At 42.5% G+C, this 16,844-nt stretch overlaps 1 protein-coding gene across 1 annotated transcript in view; it reads left to right on the forward strand.

Moving 5' to 3' along the window:
* MREG (melanoregulin) overlaps positions 1-16,844 on the forward strand; it is a 66,464-nt gene that overhangs the window by 12,473 nt on the left and 37,147 nt on the right. The window contains exon 2 of the mRNA XM_008574359.1: positions 5,352-5,511. Coding sequence (XP_008572581.1) covers positions 5,352-5,511 — 160 coding nt within the window. The remainder of the gene's footprint in view (positions 1-5,351; positions 5,512-16,844) is intronic.

The raw sequence follows: 16,844 nt of genomic DNA on the forward strand, positions 1-16,844 counted from the left end.
AAGGAAAAAAAAAAGAGAACTTATTTATTTAGCGGTAGAACCCCACATTTTCTATGCCTCAAAGAAACCTGACTCCTAACGACTGAGTAAGAAGGTGCAGGACAGAGGTGCAGGTGGAGGGAGGCAACGGGGAAGGGGGAGGCTGCTCTGTAGTGGCGAGCAGGCTGCAGGAGCTCGGAGCAAACACCGCTGCTATGCTGAGGGCCGGTGCCCAGCCAGAGGCAGAGAGGCCGGTTCTCTTCCCTGCTTTACACTGTCCCCAGAGTATCAGTGACTAGGCAGAGTCAGGGGACACCAGGGGAACATCGCTCCTAATTAGGGCAGGGCTGGAGGAAGGGAGAACTCAGGAGGCGATTACATACCTGTGAGCACTTCTAAACAGAGACACAGAGACACAGAGACAGCTAGAGAGGGGAGGGATAGAGAGAGAGAAACAGAGCAAGGTTGTGAGAGGGTGGGGGGACTGGCCAGGGAGGCAGCGGGATAATCTTCTCAAAAGAGGAAAAGAAACCGTGGCTTAGTAAAGCAAAAGGTGGCTAGATTATCTATGGTTAAATGTAATTTTACTGATTATTCAGGTAGATACTGGCTACTTTCTAAACCTCCTGCTTTAGGAAGTTTTAAAAAGGTGGTAACAATGAGTTATGCCTGGGATTTCGTTTAGTGGATTGGCTCAGCTCAGTTTGTTTTGTTCAACAAGTAAAGCAACTACTCTGTGCCGGACCCTGCCAGGTGACTTGGGGTATAGAAGAAACACTGGATACAATCCCTGTCTTTGAAGAACTTATCAAGTCATTGAGTAGTCAAGATTTATAAAAATGAAACAAATGTGGGGGAAATCAGGAAAGTTCTAGGGTTTCATTGCCCCAGAGGTGTGTTTGCCACAGTGTTGGCAGCTGCACAGCTGTGCCACAGGTCTGGGTGACTCATGGAGATGCTGTCCCTGGGAGGAGCCCCAGGGGAGTTTGCTGGTTGCGCAGGGAACATCCAGACACGCAGTTGTTATCTGAGCTGCTCTGTTCGTGGGCACATGCCGGTCACAGCATTTGAATGTCCAGTTGTATGACACACGGGCTCAGAGACGCCCCGTCAGGGATCTCACACTGGGGGGCTTGTCAGCTGGCTCCCTGGCCTGGAGAAGTCAGGCAACTCAGTATTCTTGTCCCTATCTGTCGAGTGGGGCAATGCCACCCACCTGTCCCTCAGGTGGTTGTGTAAAGGGAGGGATGGAATTCGGGAGCCCTTGGTTCAAGCACTGAATATATAATGCAGTGGTGGCTTGTCATCAGCTGCAAGAACTCATTAGGCAAAAAGAAACTGGAGTCAGTGACCTTCATGTTATTGACACCTCTCAGGTGTCTGCCACTCTTTGGAATTCCTCTGTGTGCAGCGGTCTCTCTACCTTGACTCACCTGTTCTCTGCCGTCCTCTACTCCCCTAGGTCTTGCCTCACCCCCATTCTTGGCTGTTCCTCTGATCCCGTGGCTTCGGCGGTGACATGAGGTGCATTTGTATTTCTTCCACATCTAGATCTCCACCCTGTCCTCCCTCCTAAGCCCAGATCCTTGACATCACCCTGAATGTCCCGTGGGTTCATGAAGTCAGCTTTGGCTTCTGCCCCTGTGCCCCAGTTCGTGTCCACACCCTCGCGGGTGGCCTTGGACTCCTCTCGCTGGCACCTCTCTGCTGCCCGCCTGGGGCTGCCGTTGCCTCTCAGGCGCTGCTGGAATCTCATTTCCACTCACTGCTGTTGCGCTAGCTCATGCCCTCATTCACTTTCACCTCGACCACCATTTCCAAATGTTTAAAATTAATGTTCATTTGTTTAGCAACAGAACCCCACCTTTCCTATGCCTCAAAGAATCTTTCTTGTGAACCTAGCAAAGAAGACTTGAATGGACTGGCCACTCTGGTGGTGTGGGTCTGTGGGCTTCTTTCTCTCTCTGCCAGGGACACCCTGCCCATCTCTTCCTTCACTCCTGCCCGCCTCGGCCCCAGCCCCGACTCTAGGACCTCAAAGAGCGTGGCATGAAAACCGCTCTTGCCCTCGTGCAACGGTTGATTATGACAGCCTCCGAAGCCATCTCCTTGTTCCTTCTTCCTCCAGAGTCATCTCTCTAAAACCCAGACCTGACAAAACTCAACATCCCTTTGATAACTTGTCACAGTTCACACAATAAAGCCTGAACTCTAGGACTGTCTTCAGTCTGACTCCAAATTGCCTTTCTTCTTGCTGTCCCGCCATTCCCTTGCTCTGTGCACCATGTCATGCAGTCATGCAGGAATTCTTGGAACTCCCAACCCTGTGGGGGCGTGAAGCCAGCTCCTGCTTGAGCCCTTCCCTCTGCTAGGAATCCTTTGTCCTGGCCTCTCTTCCTGGTGAACAGCTCTGCATTTCTCAGGCCTGGCTAGAGGTTGTCGCCTCCATGAAACCTTCATTGACCCCCTTTCTCACCACCATGGTTTATCACTTCTTCCTCTCTGCTCTGACTACATTCTGTGTAGACTTTTTAAAAATTGCATTTACGTCATTGCACTATAGTTATGTTAAGACTATATATGTCAGAAACATAACGTCCTATTTACTGTCACATCCCCAAAGCACCCAGCCCCAGTACCCAGTATATAGCAGGCATCCTTTCCATGTTTCTTGAATAAACAACTGAATAAATGAATGAATAAATTTGACATACTTATAAAGCCCGAGTAGGCAGGGCACCAAGGCATCATTTGCCTCCCTTGCACTGGGCCCTGTGCTGATTGAGGTAGCCGGCCTCCTGCCAATCTGGGTTCCAACATCCTGTCCCCACCTCTTGCCCTAGTTTTCCTAAGTGAGTTGTCTTTCCCAAGTCTGAGACCTTGATTGGCAGCTGGGCCCGTACCATGTCACTCTAGCAATGTAGCCCCTCCCTTGCTGGGTAGGTTCCTGTAACTGTACCTAAATCTGGTGATTGATACTTTGCTGTGACATTTTCTTAGTGCCAACTTCTGAGTATCTCATGTTCGTTTGTACCTTCAGCCCACCTGTCAGTTACTCTTATCCCTGCTTCCCGGGTGCCCTCTGCTTATCTGGGTGACTTCCTGTCCTCATGTACCATTCGCTCGTGTCACACCTGCGTTGTTCACCAGCCCAAGACCAGGGGCATTCTAGCTGTGCTGCAGAGAATGGCATTATTCTCTGTCCAGGTGAATAAGCCAGAGAGCTCGGAGTGATCTTCTACTCCTACCACCACGCGCTACTTGCTCCCTCCCTCTGCCCCCGGGAGTTCATCTCCAAATCCCCTTAATTCTACCTTACATAGTCCTGAACAGCGCACTTTTCTTCAGCTCCACACCATCATTCTAATACTTATACCGTTGTTTCTCACCCATTACCTCAATTGCATCTTGATGAATCTCCCAAATCAGTTCCTGACCCCTCTAAAACATCCTCCGTACTTTAGCCAGATGTAATGCTTTTAAAGATGTAATGTTGTTCATGTCCCATTACAGTGTTGCTTAAACCCCTCCCAAGTCTTGCCTTGCTTTTAGGAACAAAGACCATAATAGAGGAGTGTTAGGAAACATGCCTGCAAAGCCCTGTGTCTAGCTCCAGCTACCTCCCAGTTTTCCTTTCATTCTCTGGCCAATGCCCCCTTCTTCTAATGCCTACACCCTGTTTCCTTCCACCCCGGCCTCTGAACATTCTGTTTCCTTTGCCCGCAACTCCATTCTAGTCTTTAAATGTAAAGCTCAAGCATCCCTTCTTCATGACGCCTACCTGATGCCCAACTCCACTGGGATTTTCTTTTCCTTTTTCTTTTTTATTGCTTAGATAGAAAATTATTTTCTCAACATAGAAACAGAGGAAAACATCACAGATTAAATTTAAGATCAATTTATAAGGAACAAATTTAACAGTTGAAGATTAGCATCCTTAATGCAAAAAGAAATCTTAAAAATGAATTAGAAAAATCTAAGCAGAAATTTGGTGAAGGACATGAGCAGATAAGTCACACACCTCAAAGAAACACTCATGTCTGATAAGTACATTCTAAGATGTTGTTGCAGGGTAGGGGGTGGGGCTGGCCCTGGTCTCCTGTTTCAGGACCCTGGGCATCTGGCTCCTTTGCTTGCCTCTCCACTGTGATTTTCTGCATATGCTTTCATGGCTCCCTAAACTCCTCCTTTATAGCGCTAATCACAGTTTTTAGTCATATGATCAGGTGATCATTCATTAATGTGTTTCCCGTACTATAGTGAGTCCAAGGACAGGGACTGTGTCTGTTCACAGTTTTACTGAGCCCTGTGATTAAGGTGTAGTCTGTGCTTCATGCATATTATTACATGAAGTGAGTAACCCCAGCAGGACCCTACCTGTTCTGTCCCATACAAGCTAAATGGGGCTGTGTACAGGCATGTCCTAGACGTGATGCTGTGTCACTAATCTCTGTAAACCCAAACACGGGTACCACCTTGAAAAGGTTAAATCATAAAGCAGATGTACAAAATGGGGCTACAGAAATTCTCATTCCACATCTCACATTATTATGGAAAGCATATGGACATGCATATTTATTAATTAATTTTCTTGGTGTTAAGAATTTGATAGATATTATATATCATTGAACTTTTAAGTGTATGTGCTTCCTTAAACTCAGAGCCGGTGAAAAGTTCATCTCTTCTTGTTGTTTTCTTCTTCTTTTTTTTTTTTTTTTTCCTTTTTGTCTTTTTTTAGTGACCGGTAACGGGATCGCAACCCTCAGTGTTGCGCCCCTACCGCGACCGGCAACGGGATCACAACCCTCGGTGTCGCGCCCGCACCTCACTCAACCAGTGAGCGGACCGGTCTCTATATGGTATCCGAACCCTCGGCGGGAGCGCCACCGCGTTCTCAAGCCCTGCACTCTACCTAGTGCGCCACCGGGCCGGCCCTGTTTTCTTCTTTTAATCACACTTCCCAAGCCCTGCACTCTACCTAGTGCGCCACCGGGCCGGCCCTGTTTTCTTCTTTTAATCACACAAGAATTCTATTCCCCATTGGATTTCCTTTTTTGTCTTAGCTGCTGGAGTACCCAGTGCTGAATTTCATGTTTAACTGTAGTAATTACCTCTGCCAAGGTATGTGGTTACATCTGTCTTCTGCTCTTTTTAAAGCGACTTATTTATTTTTTTGTTTTTATTGTTCTATTGTGGTATGCCTAATTATTAAAGAATTCAGACCTTTTTGTTTATAAATATATATTTATATATTACATTAGGTATTATATAATATATATTTAAAATTTATATTGTATGTTGCATAGATAAGATATATAATATGTTATATGTATATTACAAACCCTTATCCTCCCTTTTTTTTAATATCACAGTGGTAACAATCTGTATTCCTCATTTGGAGCAACTCTGGCGAGGGATGATGAAAAAAATTTGTGGAATATACCTCACGATGTGTCCCACACAGAGGCAGATGACGACAGAATCCTGTACAATTTGATAGTCGTTCGTAATCAGCAGGCCAGAGACTCAGAGGTAAGTACCTTCTGACATCTTGCTGTGTGCAGGTGATGCTGTGTAGTACAAAATAGCAATCGCTGAGAAGACCAGTTTGAAATAATGAAAAGGATGAAGGATGAGATATTTGAAATGAAGGGCAGGTATTTTAGCAGCATATATTATCACTAGTTGCTAATTATAGCTACTCTTGATAGACCTGCTTGATAAATAGATATGACTTATTTCTAATTATTACCTTAATGAGACAAATTACCTGCAAGGCACTGCTGTTCAAGAGCCTGAAGATAGTTTAATGTCTTAAATGGCTTAAACAGCCCTTCCTAATCTTTCCACAGTTTCAGCGAGCCATGGTTAGATGATTCAGACTGAAGTTTGAAGGGTGCTTCGCATTATCGCTAATTCTGAATAAGTGCGGCCCAAATTGGTTTTTTGTTTGTTTGCTTGTTTTCTATTTAGAGCTTCTTAAACTGTGCATATTAATCAGACAGCAGGGGATCTGCCATATCTGGGATGATTTTTGCAGTAAGGCTTGAAACCACTCCTAATGACTCTAAATCCAAAGTTACTTATATGGGAATGTTAGAGTACTAAAAAGGGGAGGACTCTATAAGTTAAGAGAAAACAGCAAAGTGGATCATGTTTTTTCTTCTTTCTTTCAAACGCAGTGTTACAGTACTATATAGAATACTGTATGACATCATTTTCTGACTAATGCAACTTAGGTTTTCTGACTTCTGTGTTCATCGGTTAGGTCTGAGTAGACACCTGTATTAAACATACACTACCCGTTTCTTCGTATCTTGAACAGGGAGAATTAGAACCCCAGGCTCTGGCTCTGTAGAAAAGCACCATGTAGTGAGCATGTAGTGGGGAGGAGGATGTTGTGAGTCATCTGTTCCTTATCTAGTTTTCTTTATTTTTGCTAATTTTTTTGCTATTTTTTCCCCAGAAAACATATTTCAGAAGGAGAGATAACTTTTAGAAGTGCTATGTATCCTGGTCCTTTTATTCTGGTGGGATTTGGATGCCTTTGGGGGGTGAGAGGTGGGGATCACAGGGTGGGGGAAAGCCAAAAGTTGCCTCTGGTTCTTGAGGCCTGTGGAATGGTGGGCTGGAGAGTCCTGCAGTGGCTGTCACTGTGTAGCATCCCACTGGTGCCCTAGCATCATGCAATCTCTGGCTTCCCATGTCCCCAGCAAAATCCCCTCTTTGACTGGTAACACTGAAAACCTCTCTTGGAGCCTGCTGCTGCCAAGAAAAGCCTGCCCTGGCTGCCCTTCCTGAGCATATGAATGGGAACCCATGGCCTTGTTTTCCCTTTGATGGGAAGAGCAGTCCTTACACTACTGTATGGGGTTGACCAGTTAGGGTTTCTGCTAGTAAGAATAGAACCAGTTCTTTTTTCCTCCTCATCTTCCCTGATCCTGCCCAAAACAATGACAAAAAAAAAAAAGATAATGCAGGCAACATGAGCTAAAAAACGATCTTGTCCTCTCAATAAGCTCAGCTTCCACATTGGCCCATTTCTCTTTCTGTGCTGGTCCAAATTCAAATTTTCGTATGAAATGGTCAGATCTTAAAATGATACCACATATTAAAAAATGTTTCACCTAAACAAAGTGTGTTTATGGAGTACTGATATATAAGGATGTTTATAGTGAGACTTGTACTACTTATTATTATTGTTATTTTGTTCAGTATGATTGAATAATGAACTTGCCATTGGTTTAGAAGATGAAGGCAGGAAGTCGATGGGGGATGTTTTAAGTCTGAGCAAGTTCTATATCTGTTACTATTGCTTATTTTCTTTTCCACACGGGATAAAAGTGGTACAAATTTTAGTAAAACAAAGGATTTGGGTTTTAAAAGAAAATCAAATTCCACCTACTGAGGAGCAAGGAACCCTAGATATTTTTACATGATACAATTTTAGAAGCTCAAGCATGTTATAAGGAAAACAGAACAGAATGTTTTTCCTTGAGTAGCAATAGCATGAAAGACCTCAAAATGTTCATATTTGGAATTCTCTAGATAGTGAAAAATAATTTCAAGACAGCTTGGGTACTACCTACATTCCCTTATGAATTCTGAAGCTGGTAGAGGAAGAACTACAAATAGTTAAGGCTAAATTTGCACTGTGAAAATTGAGAAAAAGTCAGAAAAGAAGATATATAGATCAAACAATGAAGTAAAGATGTGAAATTAAAGTAATTTGAAGTGTCAAAAAAATATAAAAAGTAACATTGTTTAAATCTTGTACACAGAATCTACTTTCATGTACAGAAGCTTTCAAGGGCTGATGGAAAACACTCAGCAGAAGACATGATGCATTTGCAGGCCTCCAAGTAGTGGAAAAATTATTGCTCTTGTCTTTGAATGATGACATAAAGTACTTTGCATTTGAGGAGGAAATAGTAAACAACCTCAAAATCCTGTCACTAAATCATCATCCTTATGTCCATTCTCGTTAAACTAGTTGTACTTTACATAATACACTCTGTTCTAGGGAGCTTAATGATTGTTGATGAAATATGGATGCACCTTATTTATTTGTTTATATAAGTAATTGTAATCCTACTGAACGATCTTGTCCTCTAGGATATTAATGATAATGAAAACGGTGCCAGACTCTGTTCTAACCACTTTGCATTTGTTAACTGTGTTCTTTTAAACAACAACTCAGTGAGATAGGTTCCATTATTATTTCCATTTTAAGCAGCTTATCCAAGGTTACACAGCTGTTGACTTTGGAGCCAGGATTTGAATCTGGGCTTTATGAATCCAAAGACAATATATATTGAGTATCATGACTGAAATCATCAGGGAGGAACAGATAATGTCAGTGATTAAATATAGATTTAAAGATGCATGAGCAAAGTCTGTCCAAAGCCTGTCTCTGTGCCTTGCTGATGCCACTGAGTATGAAAGGCGTTTTCACATTGGTGGTTGAGAGCTATGTTTGGTTTGAGGATGGTGACCACGTTTCAGGAAGTGTTCCCGGACACAACACTCATTTCCCAGGTCATGCTTTTCCTTGGTGGTTGCAGTTAGTTAAGACTCGTTCCCCAGGCTTCTGTTGCATTAGCTCCAAAATGTTTCATTCTGTTCCTTTCTTCACTTTGTTTACTGTTCTCTGGACTATGTTATTTGGTGCCCCTTCTGATGGTTTGGTAACTGTTCCTTTAGGAGTTTATACATAGCTTCCACATTTTTATTATGCTAAAAAATCCTTTTATACTTTCGATTAAGAAAATATATGCTAAATATCAGATCATTCTCATAAACACTCTTAAGCACTGTTTTGGTTCAAAAATACGTGCTGTTTCTTTGGCATAATGGGTGATAGCAATTCTATGCTCCTTTCTAAAGCTATTAAGTAGTTATGTGCTCAAAAACGTATGTAGTTCTCATGACAAGTACCTGCCTACTTGTCACCGAGTGAGGCAATATTTACACATCGGCAGGGTCCACGAGATCACCAGAAGCTTGCATGGCTGAGCGATCCCATGAAAACCACACTCTGCTGAACCCCCGGGAACAGCTAAATACTATTTTTTTTTTTTTTGTCTTTTGTCTTTTTCCGTGTCCGGCAACGGATCGCAACCCTCAGTGTTGCCCCCGTACCGGACCGGGGACCGGCAACGGGACCGCAACCCTCAGTGCCGCTCCCGCGCCTCGCTCAGCCAGTGAGCGGGAACTGGTCTGTATGTGGGATCCGAACCCTCGGGCGGGAGCGCCGCCGCGCCTCCCAAGCGGCGCACTTATCCAGTGCGCCACCAGGCCGGCCCTAAATACTATTTTTTAAAACTACAGAGGCAAAAACATAACATATTCCTGGTTCACCGTTTATTAGGCTCTTCCTGTACATCAGGACTACCTGCTGCCAGAGTGATGCCAGGCAGCATAAACAGTTCCTGTAAAAGTTTAAAGTAGCAACAGACATTCCCAGGGGCTGTTTCCACTGTCTGGATTACATACCTAGTCTGTCATATCCCTGATACCACAAGAAGCTACACAGCAGAGTTGACTGGACTGTTCGGTGGGAGAATGTGAGAAAGGCGGAGAAAGGGTTGAACTGATCATGTACCAGCCATGAAAATCTTAAGCACTCCGAGGCCCAGATATTCCAGGTCAGCCCTGTGTTACTCTGTCTCTACAGGCCTCTGGGAATTGTACAGGACCCACGCTTTTGGGGCTGTCTGATCTCTCTACTCATGGGTGAGCATTAGCTACTGAGCAGTCATGGAGGAGCAAAATACCAGTGGAAAATTAAATTCTCAAGATAATTCTGGGTTTCTCCAGAGGCCTCTTTCTTTGGGGTCCAGATTATCTGGATTATTGAATGCACCCATTCTTTATTTTACTTTGCTGGTGACTATTTGGGTTTAGAGGATTTGGGGGGGTGGGAGGAATAAAAAAGCTATTTAGAATCTGAGAATCAAGGGATCTTGCCCTCTGTTTTCTAGGTAATGATATTTATTAACTGTTATGCTGTGTGCTAAGCAGCATGCTACATGCTATTTGGACAAATGCAAATCCTCACAGGAACCCTATGAAGGAGATATTTTGACATATACAATTAGAGACTTTCAATCATCTGTACAAGGTACTGGAAGAAATGAGTGGGAGAATTGGGATTTAGAGCAGAGAGCTAAATAATTTTGTTTGTCCTTTATTTTAAATATGAACAGGAGCAACCAGGAGGCAAATGAAGCCCAAAGGCATAGAACTTTATAGGAAAAAAGTATAAGATACTGCCCAACTTATTTCCCTCTTAAGAAAATTCTGGGGCCGGCCTGGTGGCGCACTGCTACAGTGCGCCGCTTGGGAGTGCAGCGGCGCTCCCGNGGCGGGAGCGCCACCGCGTTCCCAAGCCCTGCACTCTACCTAGTGCGCCACCGGGCCGGCCCTGTTTTCTTCTTTTAATCACACAAGAATTCTATTCCCCATTGGATTTCCTTTTTTGTCTTAGCTGCTGGAGTACCCAGTGCTGAATTTCATGTTTAACTGTAGTAATTACCTCTGCCAAGGTATGTGGTTACATCTGTCTTCTGCTCTTTTTAAAGCGACTTATTTATTTTTTTGTTTTTATTGTTCTATTGTGGTATGCCTAATTATTAAAGAATTCAGACCTTTTTGTTTATAAATATATATTTATATATTACATTAGGTATTATATAATATATATTTAAAATTTATATTGTATGTTGCATAGATAAGATATATAATATGTTATATGTATATTACAAACCCTTATCCTCCCTTTTTTTTAATATCACAGTGGTAACAATCTGTATTCCTCATTTGGAGCAACTCTGGCGAGGGATGATGAAAAAAATTTGTGGAATATACCTCACGATGTGTCCCACACAGAGGCAGATGACGACAGAATCCTGTACAATTTGATAGTCGTTCGTAATCAGCAGGCCAGAGACTCAGAGGTAAGTACCTTCTGACATCTTGCTGTGTGCAGGTGATGCTGTGTAGTACAAAATAGCAATCGCTGAGAAGACCAGTTTGAAATAATGAAAAGGATGAAGGATGAGATATTTGAAATGAAGGGCAGGTATTTTAGCAGCATATATTATCACTAGTTGCTAATTATAGCTACTCTTGATAGACCTGCTTGATAAATAGATATGACTTATTTCTAATTATTACCTTAATGAGACAAATTACCTGCAAGGCACTGCTGTTCAAGAGCCTGAAGATAGTTTAATGTCTTAAATGGCTTAAACAGCCCTTCCTAATCTTTCCACAGTTTCAGCGAGCCATGGTTAGATGATTCAGACTGAAGTTTGAAGGGTGCTTCGCATTATCGCTAATTCTGAATAAGTGCGGCCCAAATTGGTTTTTTGTTTGTTTGCTTGTTTTCTATTTAGAGCTTCTTAAACTGTGCATATTAATCAGACAGCAGGGGATCTGCCATATCTGGGATGATTTTTGCAGTAAGGCTTGAAACCACTCCTAATGACTCTAAATCCAAAGTTACTTATATGGGAATGTTAGAGTACTAAAAAGGAGAGGACTCTATAAGTTAAGAGAAAACAACAAAGTGGATCATGTTTTTTCTTCTTTCTTTCAAACGCAGTGTTACAGTACTATATAGAATAATGTATGACATCATTTTCTGACTAATGCAACTTAGGTTTTCTGACTTCTGTGTTCATCGGTTAGGTCTGAGTAGACACCTGTATTAAACATACACTACCCCGTTTCTTCGTATCTTGAACAGGGAGAATTAGAACCCCAGGCTCTGGCTCTGTAGAAAAGCACCATGTAGTGAGCATGTAGTGGGGAGGAGGATGTTGTGAGTCATCTGTTCCTTATCTAGTTTTCTTTATTTTTGCTAATTTTTTGCTATTTTTTCCCCAGAAAACATATTTCAGAAGGAGAGATAACTTTTAGAAGTGCTATGTATCCTGGTCCTTTTATTGTGGTGGGATTTGGATGCCTTTAGGGGGTGAGAGGTGGGGATCACAGGGTGGGGGAAAGCCGAAAGTTGCCTCTGGTTCTTGAGGCCTGGGGAATGGTGGGCTGGAGAGTCCCGCAGTGGCTGTCACTGTGTAGCATCCCACTGGTGCCCTAGCATCATGCAATCTCTGGCTTCCCATGTCCCCAGCAAAATCCCCTCTTTGACTGGTAACACTGAAAACCTCTCTTGGAGCCTGCTGCTGCCAAGAACAGCCTGCCCTGGCTGCCCTTCCTGAGCATATGAATGGGAATCCATGGCCTTGTTTTCCCTTTGATGGGAAGAGCAGTCCTTACACTACTGTATGGGGTTGACCAGTTAGGGTTTCTGCTAGTAAGAATAGAACCAGTTCTTTTTTCCTCCTCATCTTCCCTGATCCTGCCCAAAACAACGACAAAAAAAAAAAGATAATGCAGGCAACATGAGCTAAAAAACAATCTTGTCCTCTCAATAAGCTCAGCTTCCACATTGGCCCATTTCTCTTTCTGTGCTGGTCCTTGGGCCTGTATGAAGGGCCGTCCAGAAAGCTTTTTCTTCTTTTTGCCTAAGAAATGAAGTCAAGCTTGACTGTAGGGAAACTCTGTTACCAAGACATCAAATAAATAACATAAAGATGTGATGTAATTATACATGAAACAATTTGAAATATCCCTATTTATGGTGCTTTCTTTTTTGTGTTTTTAAGTATAAAAGTAACATGGTTTTTAAAAAGTTGCTTATATTCTCTCCCCAAAATTTGAAATGCAGTTCATTTTCCCCATAGATTGGATCATATATTATGTACTGTTTTGTACTTTGCTTTTTTCCACTTAATATATTTTTGACATATTTCCATTTCAACATGCTTAGATTTACCTCATTGCTTTTAGGGATTGTCTAGTATTCTCTTGAATAGATTTGCCATTGTTTATTCAACCAGTCCTTGTTGATATTTAGGTTGATTCCTTTTTTTTGCTATTAGAAGAAATGCTACAGCAGACATCCACATATACTGGTATGATCTTCTGTAGTTTTTTTAGGGGTAGAAATGCTCGGTCAAAGTGTGTACATTTAAAATGTCAAAATTATGACAGTGCTCCATTCTTGAAGGAAACTAGGAAAAACACTTCAGGGTGCAGAACAGAGGTTATAATCTTGGATCCCTCCAGGGACTAGGCAGTAACATCAGTGAGTATATTGGACACCCCCTTCACCCCCCACCTATTGAATGACATTGGAAACTCATACTGTGTTTAAGGGGAGCAGCTGCTAAGCTCCAGATAGCTGTTTGGTTTGTTGAGAATGTGGACCCTCAAATGCTGGAACTTTCTTTTTTTTTTTTTTTGTCTTTTTTCGTGTCCGGCAACGGATCACAACCCTCAGTGTCGCGCCCATACTGGACCGGGACCGGCAACGGGATCGCAACCCTCGGTGTTGCTCCCACACCTCGCTCAGCCAGTGAGCGGGAACCGGTCTGTATGTGGGATCCGAACCCTCGGCGGGAGCGCCGCCGCACTCCCAAGCGGCGCACTGTAGCAGTGCGCCACCGGGCCGGCCCGGAACTTTCGATCTTTAAAGAGAAGCTGAAAATTCAAATTTTCGTATGAAATGGTCAGATCTTAAAATGATACCACATATTAAAAAATGTTTCACCTAAACAAAGTGTGTTTATGGAGTACTGATATATAAGGATGTTTATAGTGAGACTTGTACTACTTATTATTATTGTTATTTTGTTCAGTATGATTGAATAATGAACTTGCCATTGGTTTAGAAGATGAAGGCAGGAAGTCGATGGGGGATGTTTTAAGTCTGAGCAAGTTCTATATCTGTTACTATTGCTTATTTTCTTTTCCACACGGGATAAAAGTGGTACAAATTTTAGTAAAACAAAGGATTTGGGTTTTAAAAGAAAATCAAATTCCACCTACTGAGGAGCAAGGAACCCTAGATATTTTTACATGATACAATTTTAGAAGCTCAAGCATGTTATAAGGAAAACAGAACAGAATGTTTTTCCTTGAGTAGCAATAGCATGAAAGACCTCAAAATGTTCATATTTGGAATTCTCTAGATAGTGAAAAATAATTTCAAGACAGCTTGGGTACTACCTACATTCCCTTATGAATTCTGAAGCTGGTAGAGGAAGAACTACAAATAGTTAAGGCTAAATTTGCACTGTGAAAATTGAGAAAAAGTCAGAAAAGAAGATATATAGATCAAACAATGAAGTAAAGATGTGAAATTAAAGTAATTTGAAGTGTCAAAAAAATATAAAAAGTAACATTGTTTAAATCTTGTACACAGAATCTACTTTCATGTACAGAAGCTTTCAAGGGCTGATGGAAAACACTCAGCAGAAGACATGATGCATTTGCAGGCCTCCAAGTAGTGGAAAAATTATTGCTCTTGTCTTTGAATGATGACATAAAGTACTTTGCATTTGAGGAGGAAATAGTAAACAACCTCAAAATCCTGTCACTAAATCATCATCCTTATGTCCATTCTCGTTAAACTAGTTGTACTTTACATAATACACTCTGTTCTAGGGAGCTTAATGATTGTTGATGAAATATGGATGCACCTTATTTATTTGTTTATATAAGTAATTGTAATCCTACTGAACGATCTTGTCCTCTAGGATATTAATGATAATGAAAACGGTGCCAGACTCTGTTCTAACCACTTTGCATTTGTTAACTGTGTTCTTTTAAACAACAACTCAGTGAGATAGGTTCCATTATTATTTCCATTTTAAGCAGCTTATCCAAGGTTACACAGCTGTTGACTTTGGAGCCAGGATTTGAATCTGGGCTTTATGAATCCAAAGACAATATATATTGAGTATCATGACTGAAATCATCAGGGAGGAACAGATAATGTCAGTGATTAAATATAGATTTAAAGATGCATGAGCAAAGTCTGTCCAAAGCCTGTCTCTGTGCCTTGCTGATGCCACTGAGTATGAAAGGCGTTTTCACATTGGTGGTTGAGAGCTATGTTTGGTTTGAGGATGGTGACCACGTTTCAGGAAGTGTTCCCGGACACAACACTCATTTCCCAGGTCATGCTTTTCCTTGGTGGTTGCAGTTAGTTAAGACTCGTTCCCCAGGCTTCTGTTGCATTAGCTCCAAAATGTTTCATTCTGTTCCTTTCTTCACTTTGTTTACTGTTCTCTGGACTATGTTATTTGGTGCCCCTTCTGATGGTTTGGTAACTGTTCCTTTAGGAGTTTATACATAGCTTCCACATTTTTATTATGCTAAAAAATCCTTTTATACTTTCGATTAAGAAAATATATGCTAAATATCAGATCATTCTCATAAACACTCTTAAGCACTGTTTTGGTTCAAAAATACGTGCTGTTTCTTTGGCATAATGGGTGATAGCAATTCTATGCTCCTTTCTAAAGCTATTAAGTAGTTATGTGCTCAAAAACGTATGTAGTTCTCATGACAAGTACCTGCCTACTTGTCACCGAGTGAGGCAATATTTACACATCGGCAGGGTCCACGAGATCACCAGAAGCTTGCATGGCTGAGCGATCCCATGAAAACCACACTCTGCTGAACCCCCGGGAACAGCTAAATACTATTTTTTTTTTTTTTGTCTTTTGTCTTTTTCCGTGTCCGGCAACGGATCGCAACCCTCAGTGTTGCCCCCGTACCGGACCGGGGACCGGCAACGGGACCGCAACCCTCAGTGCCGCTCCCGCGCCTCGCTCAGCCAGTGAGCGGGAACTGGTCTGTATGTGGGATCCGAACCCTCGGGCGGGAGCGCCGCCGCGCCTCCCAAGCGGCGCACTTATCCAGTGCGCCACCAGGCCGGCCCTAAATACTATTTTTTAAAACTACAGAGGCAAAAACATAACATATTCCTGGTTCACCGTTTATTAGGCTCTTCCTGTACATCAGGACTACCTGCTGCCAGAGTGATGCCAGGCAGCATAAACAGTTCCTGTAAAAGTTTAAAGTAGCAACAGACATTCCCAGGGGCTGTTTCCACTGTCTGGATTACATACCTAGTCTGTCATATCCCTGATACCACAAGAAGCTACACAGCAGAGTTGACTGGACTGTTCGGTGGGAGAATGTGAGAAAGGCGGAGAAAGGGTTGAACTGATCATGTACCAGCCATGAAAATCTTAAGCACTCCGAGGCCCAGATATTCCAGGTCAGCCCTGTGTTACTCTGTCTCTACAGGCCTCTGGGAATTGTACAGGACCCACGCTTTTGGGGCTGTCTGATCTCTCTACTCATGGGTGAGCATTAGCTACTGAGCAGTCATGGAGGAGCAAAATACCAGTGGAAAATTAAATTCTCAAGATAATTCTGGGTTTCTCCAGAGGCCTCTTTCTTTGGGGTCCAGATTATCTGGATTATTGAATGCACCCATTCTTTATTTTACTTTGCTGGTGACTATTTGGGTTTAGAGGATTTGGGGGGGTGGGAGGAATAAAAAAGCTATTTAGAATCTGAGAATCAAGGGATCTTGCCCTCTGTTTTCTAGGTAATGATATTTATTAACTGTTATGCTGTGTGCTAAGCAGCATGCTACATGCTATTTGGACAAATGCAAATCCTCACAGGAACCCTATGAAGGAGATATTTTGACATATACAATTAGAGACTTTCAATCATCTGTACAAGGTACTGGAAGAAATGAGTGGGAGAATTGGGATTTAGAGCAGAGAGCTAAATAATTTTGTTTGTCCTTTATTTTAAATATGAACAGGAGCAACCAGGAGGCAAATGAAGCCCAAAGGCATAGAACTTTATAGGAAAAAAGTATAAGATACTGCCCAACTTATTTCCCTCTTAAGAAAATTCTGGGGCCGGCCTGGTGGCGCACTGCTACAGTGCGCCGCTTGGGAGTGCAGCGGCGCTCCCGCCGAGGG

The sequence above is a fragment of the Galeopterus variegatus genome, unplaced genomic scaffold (genome assembly GCF_000696425.1).
Source record: "Galeopterus variegatus unplaced genomic scaffold, G_variegatus-3.0.2 Scaffold1036, whole genome shotgun sequence".
Lineage (NCBI taxonomy): Eukaryota > Metazoa > Chordata > Mammalia > Dermoptera > Cynocephalidae > Galeopterus > Galeopterus variegatus.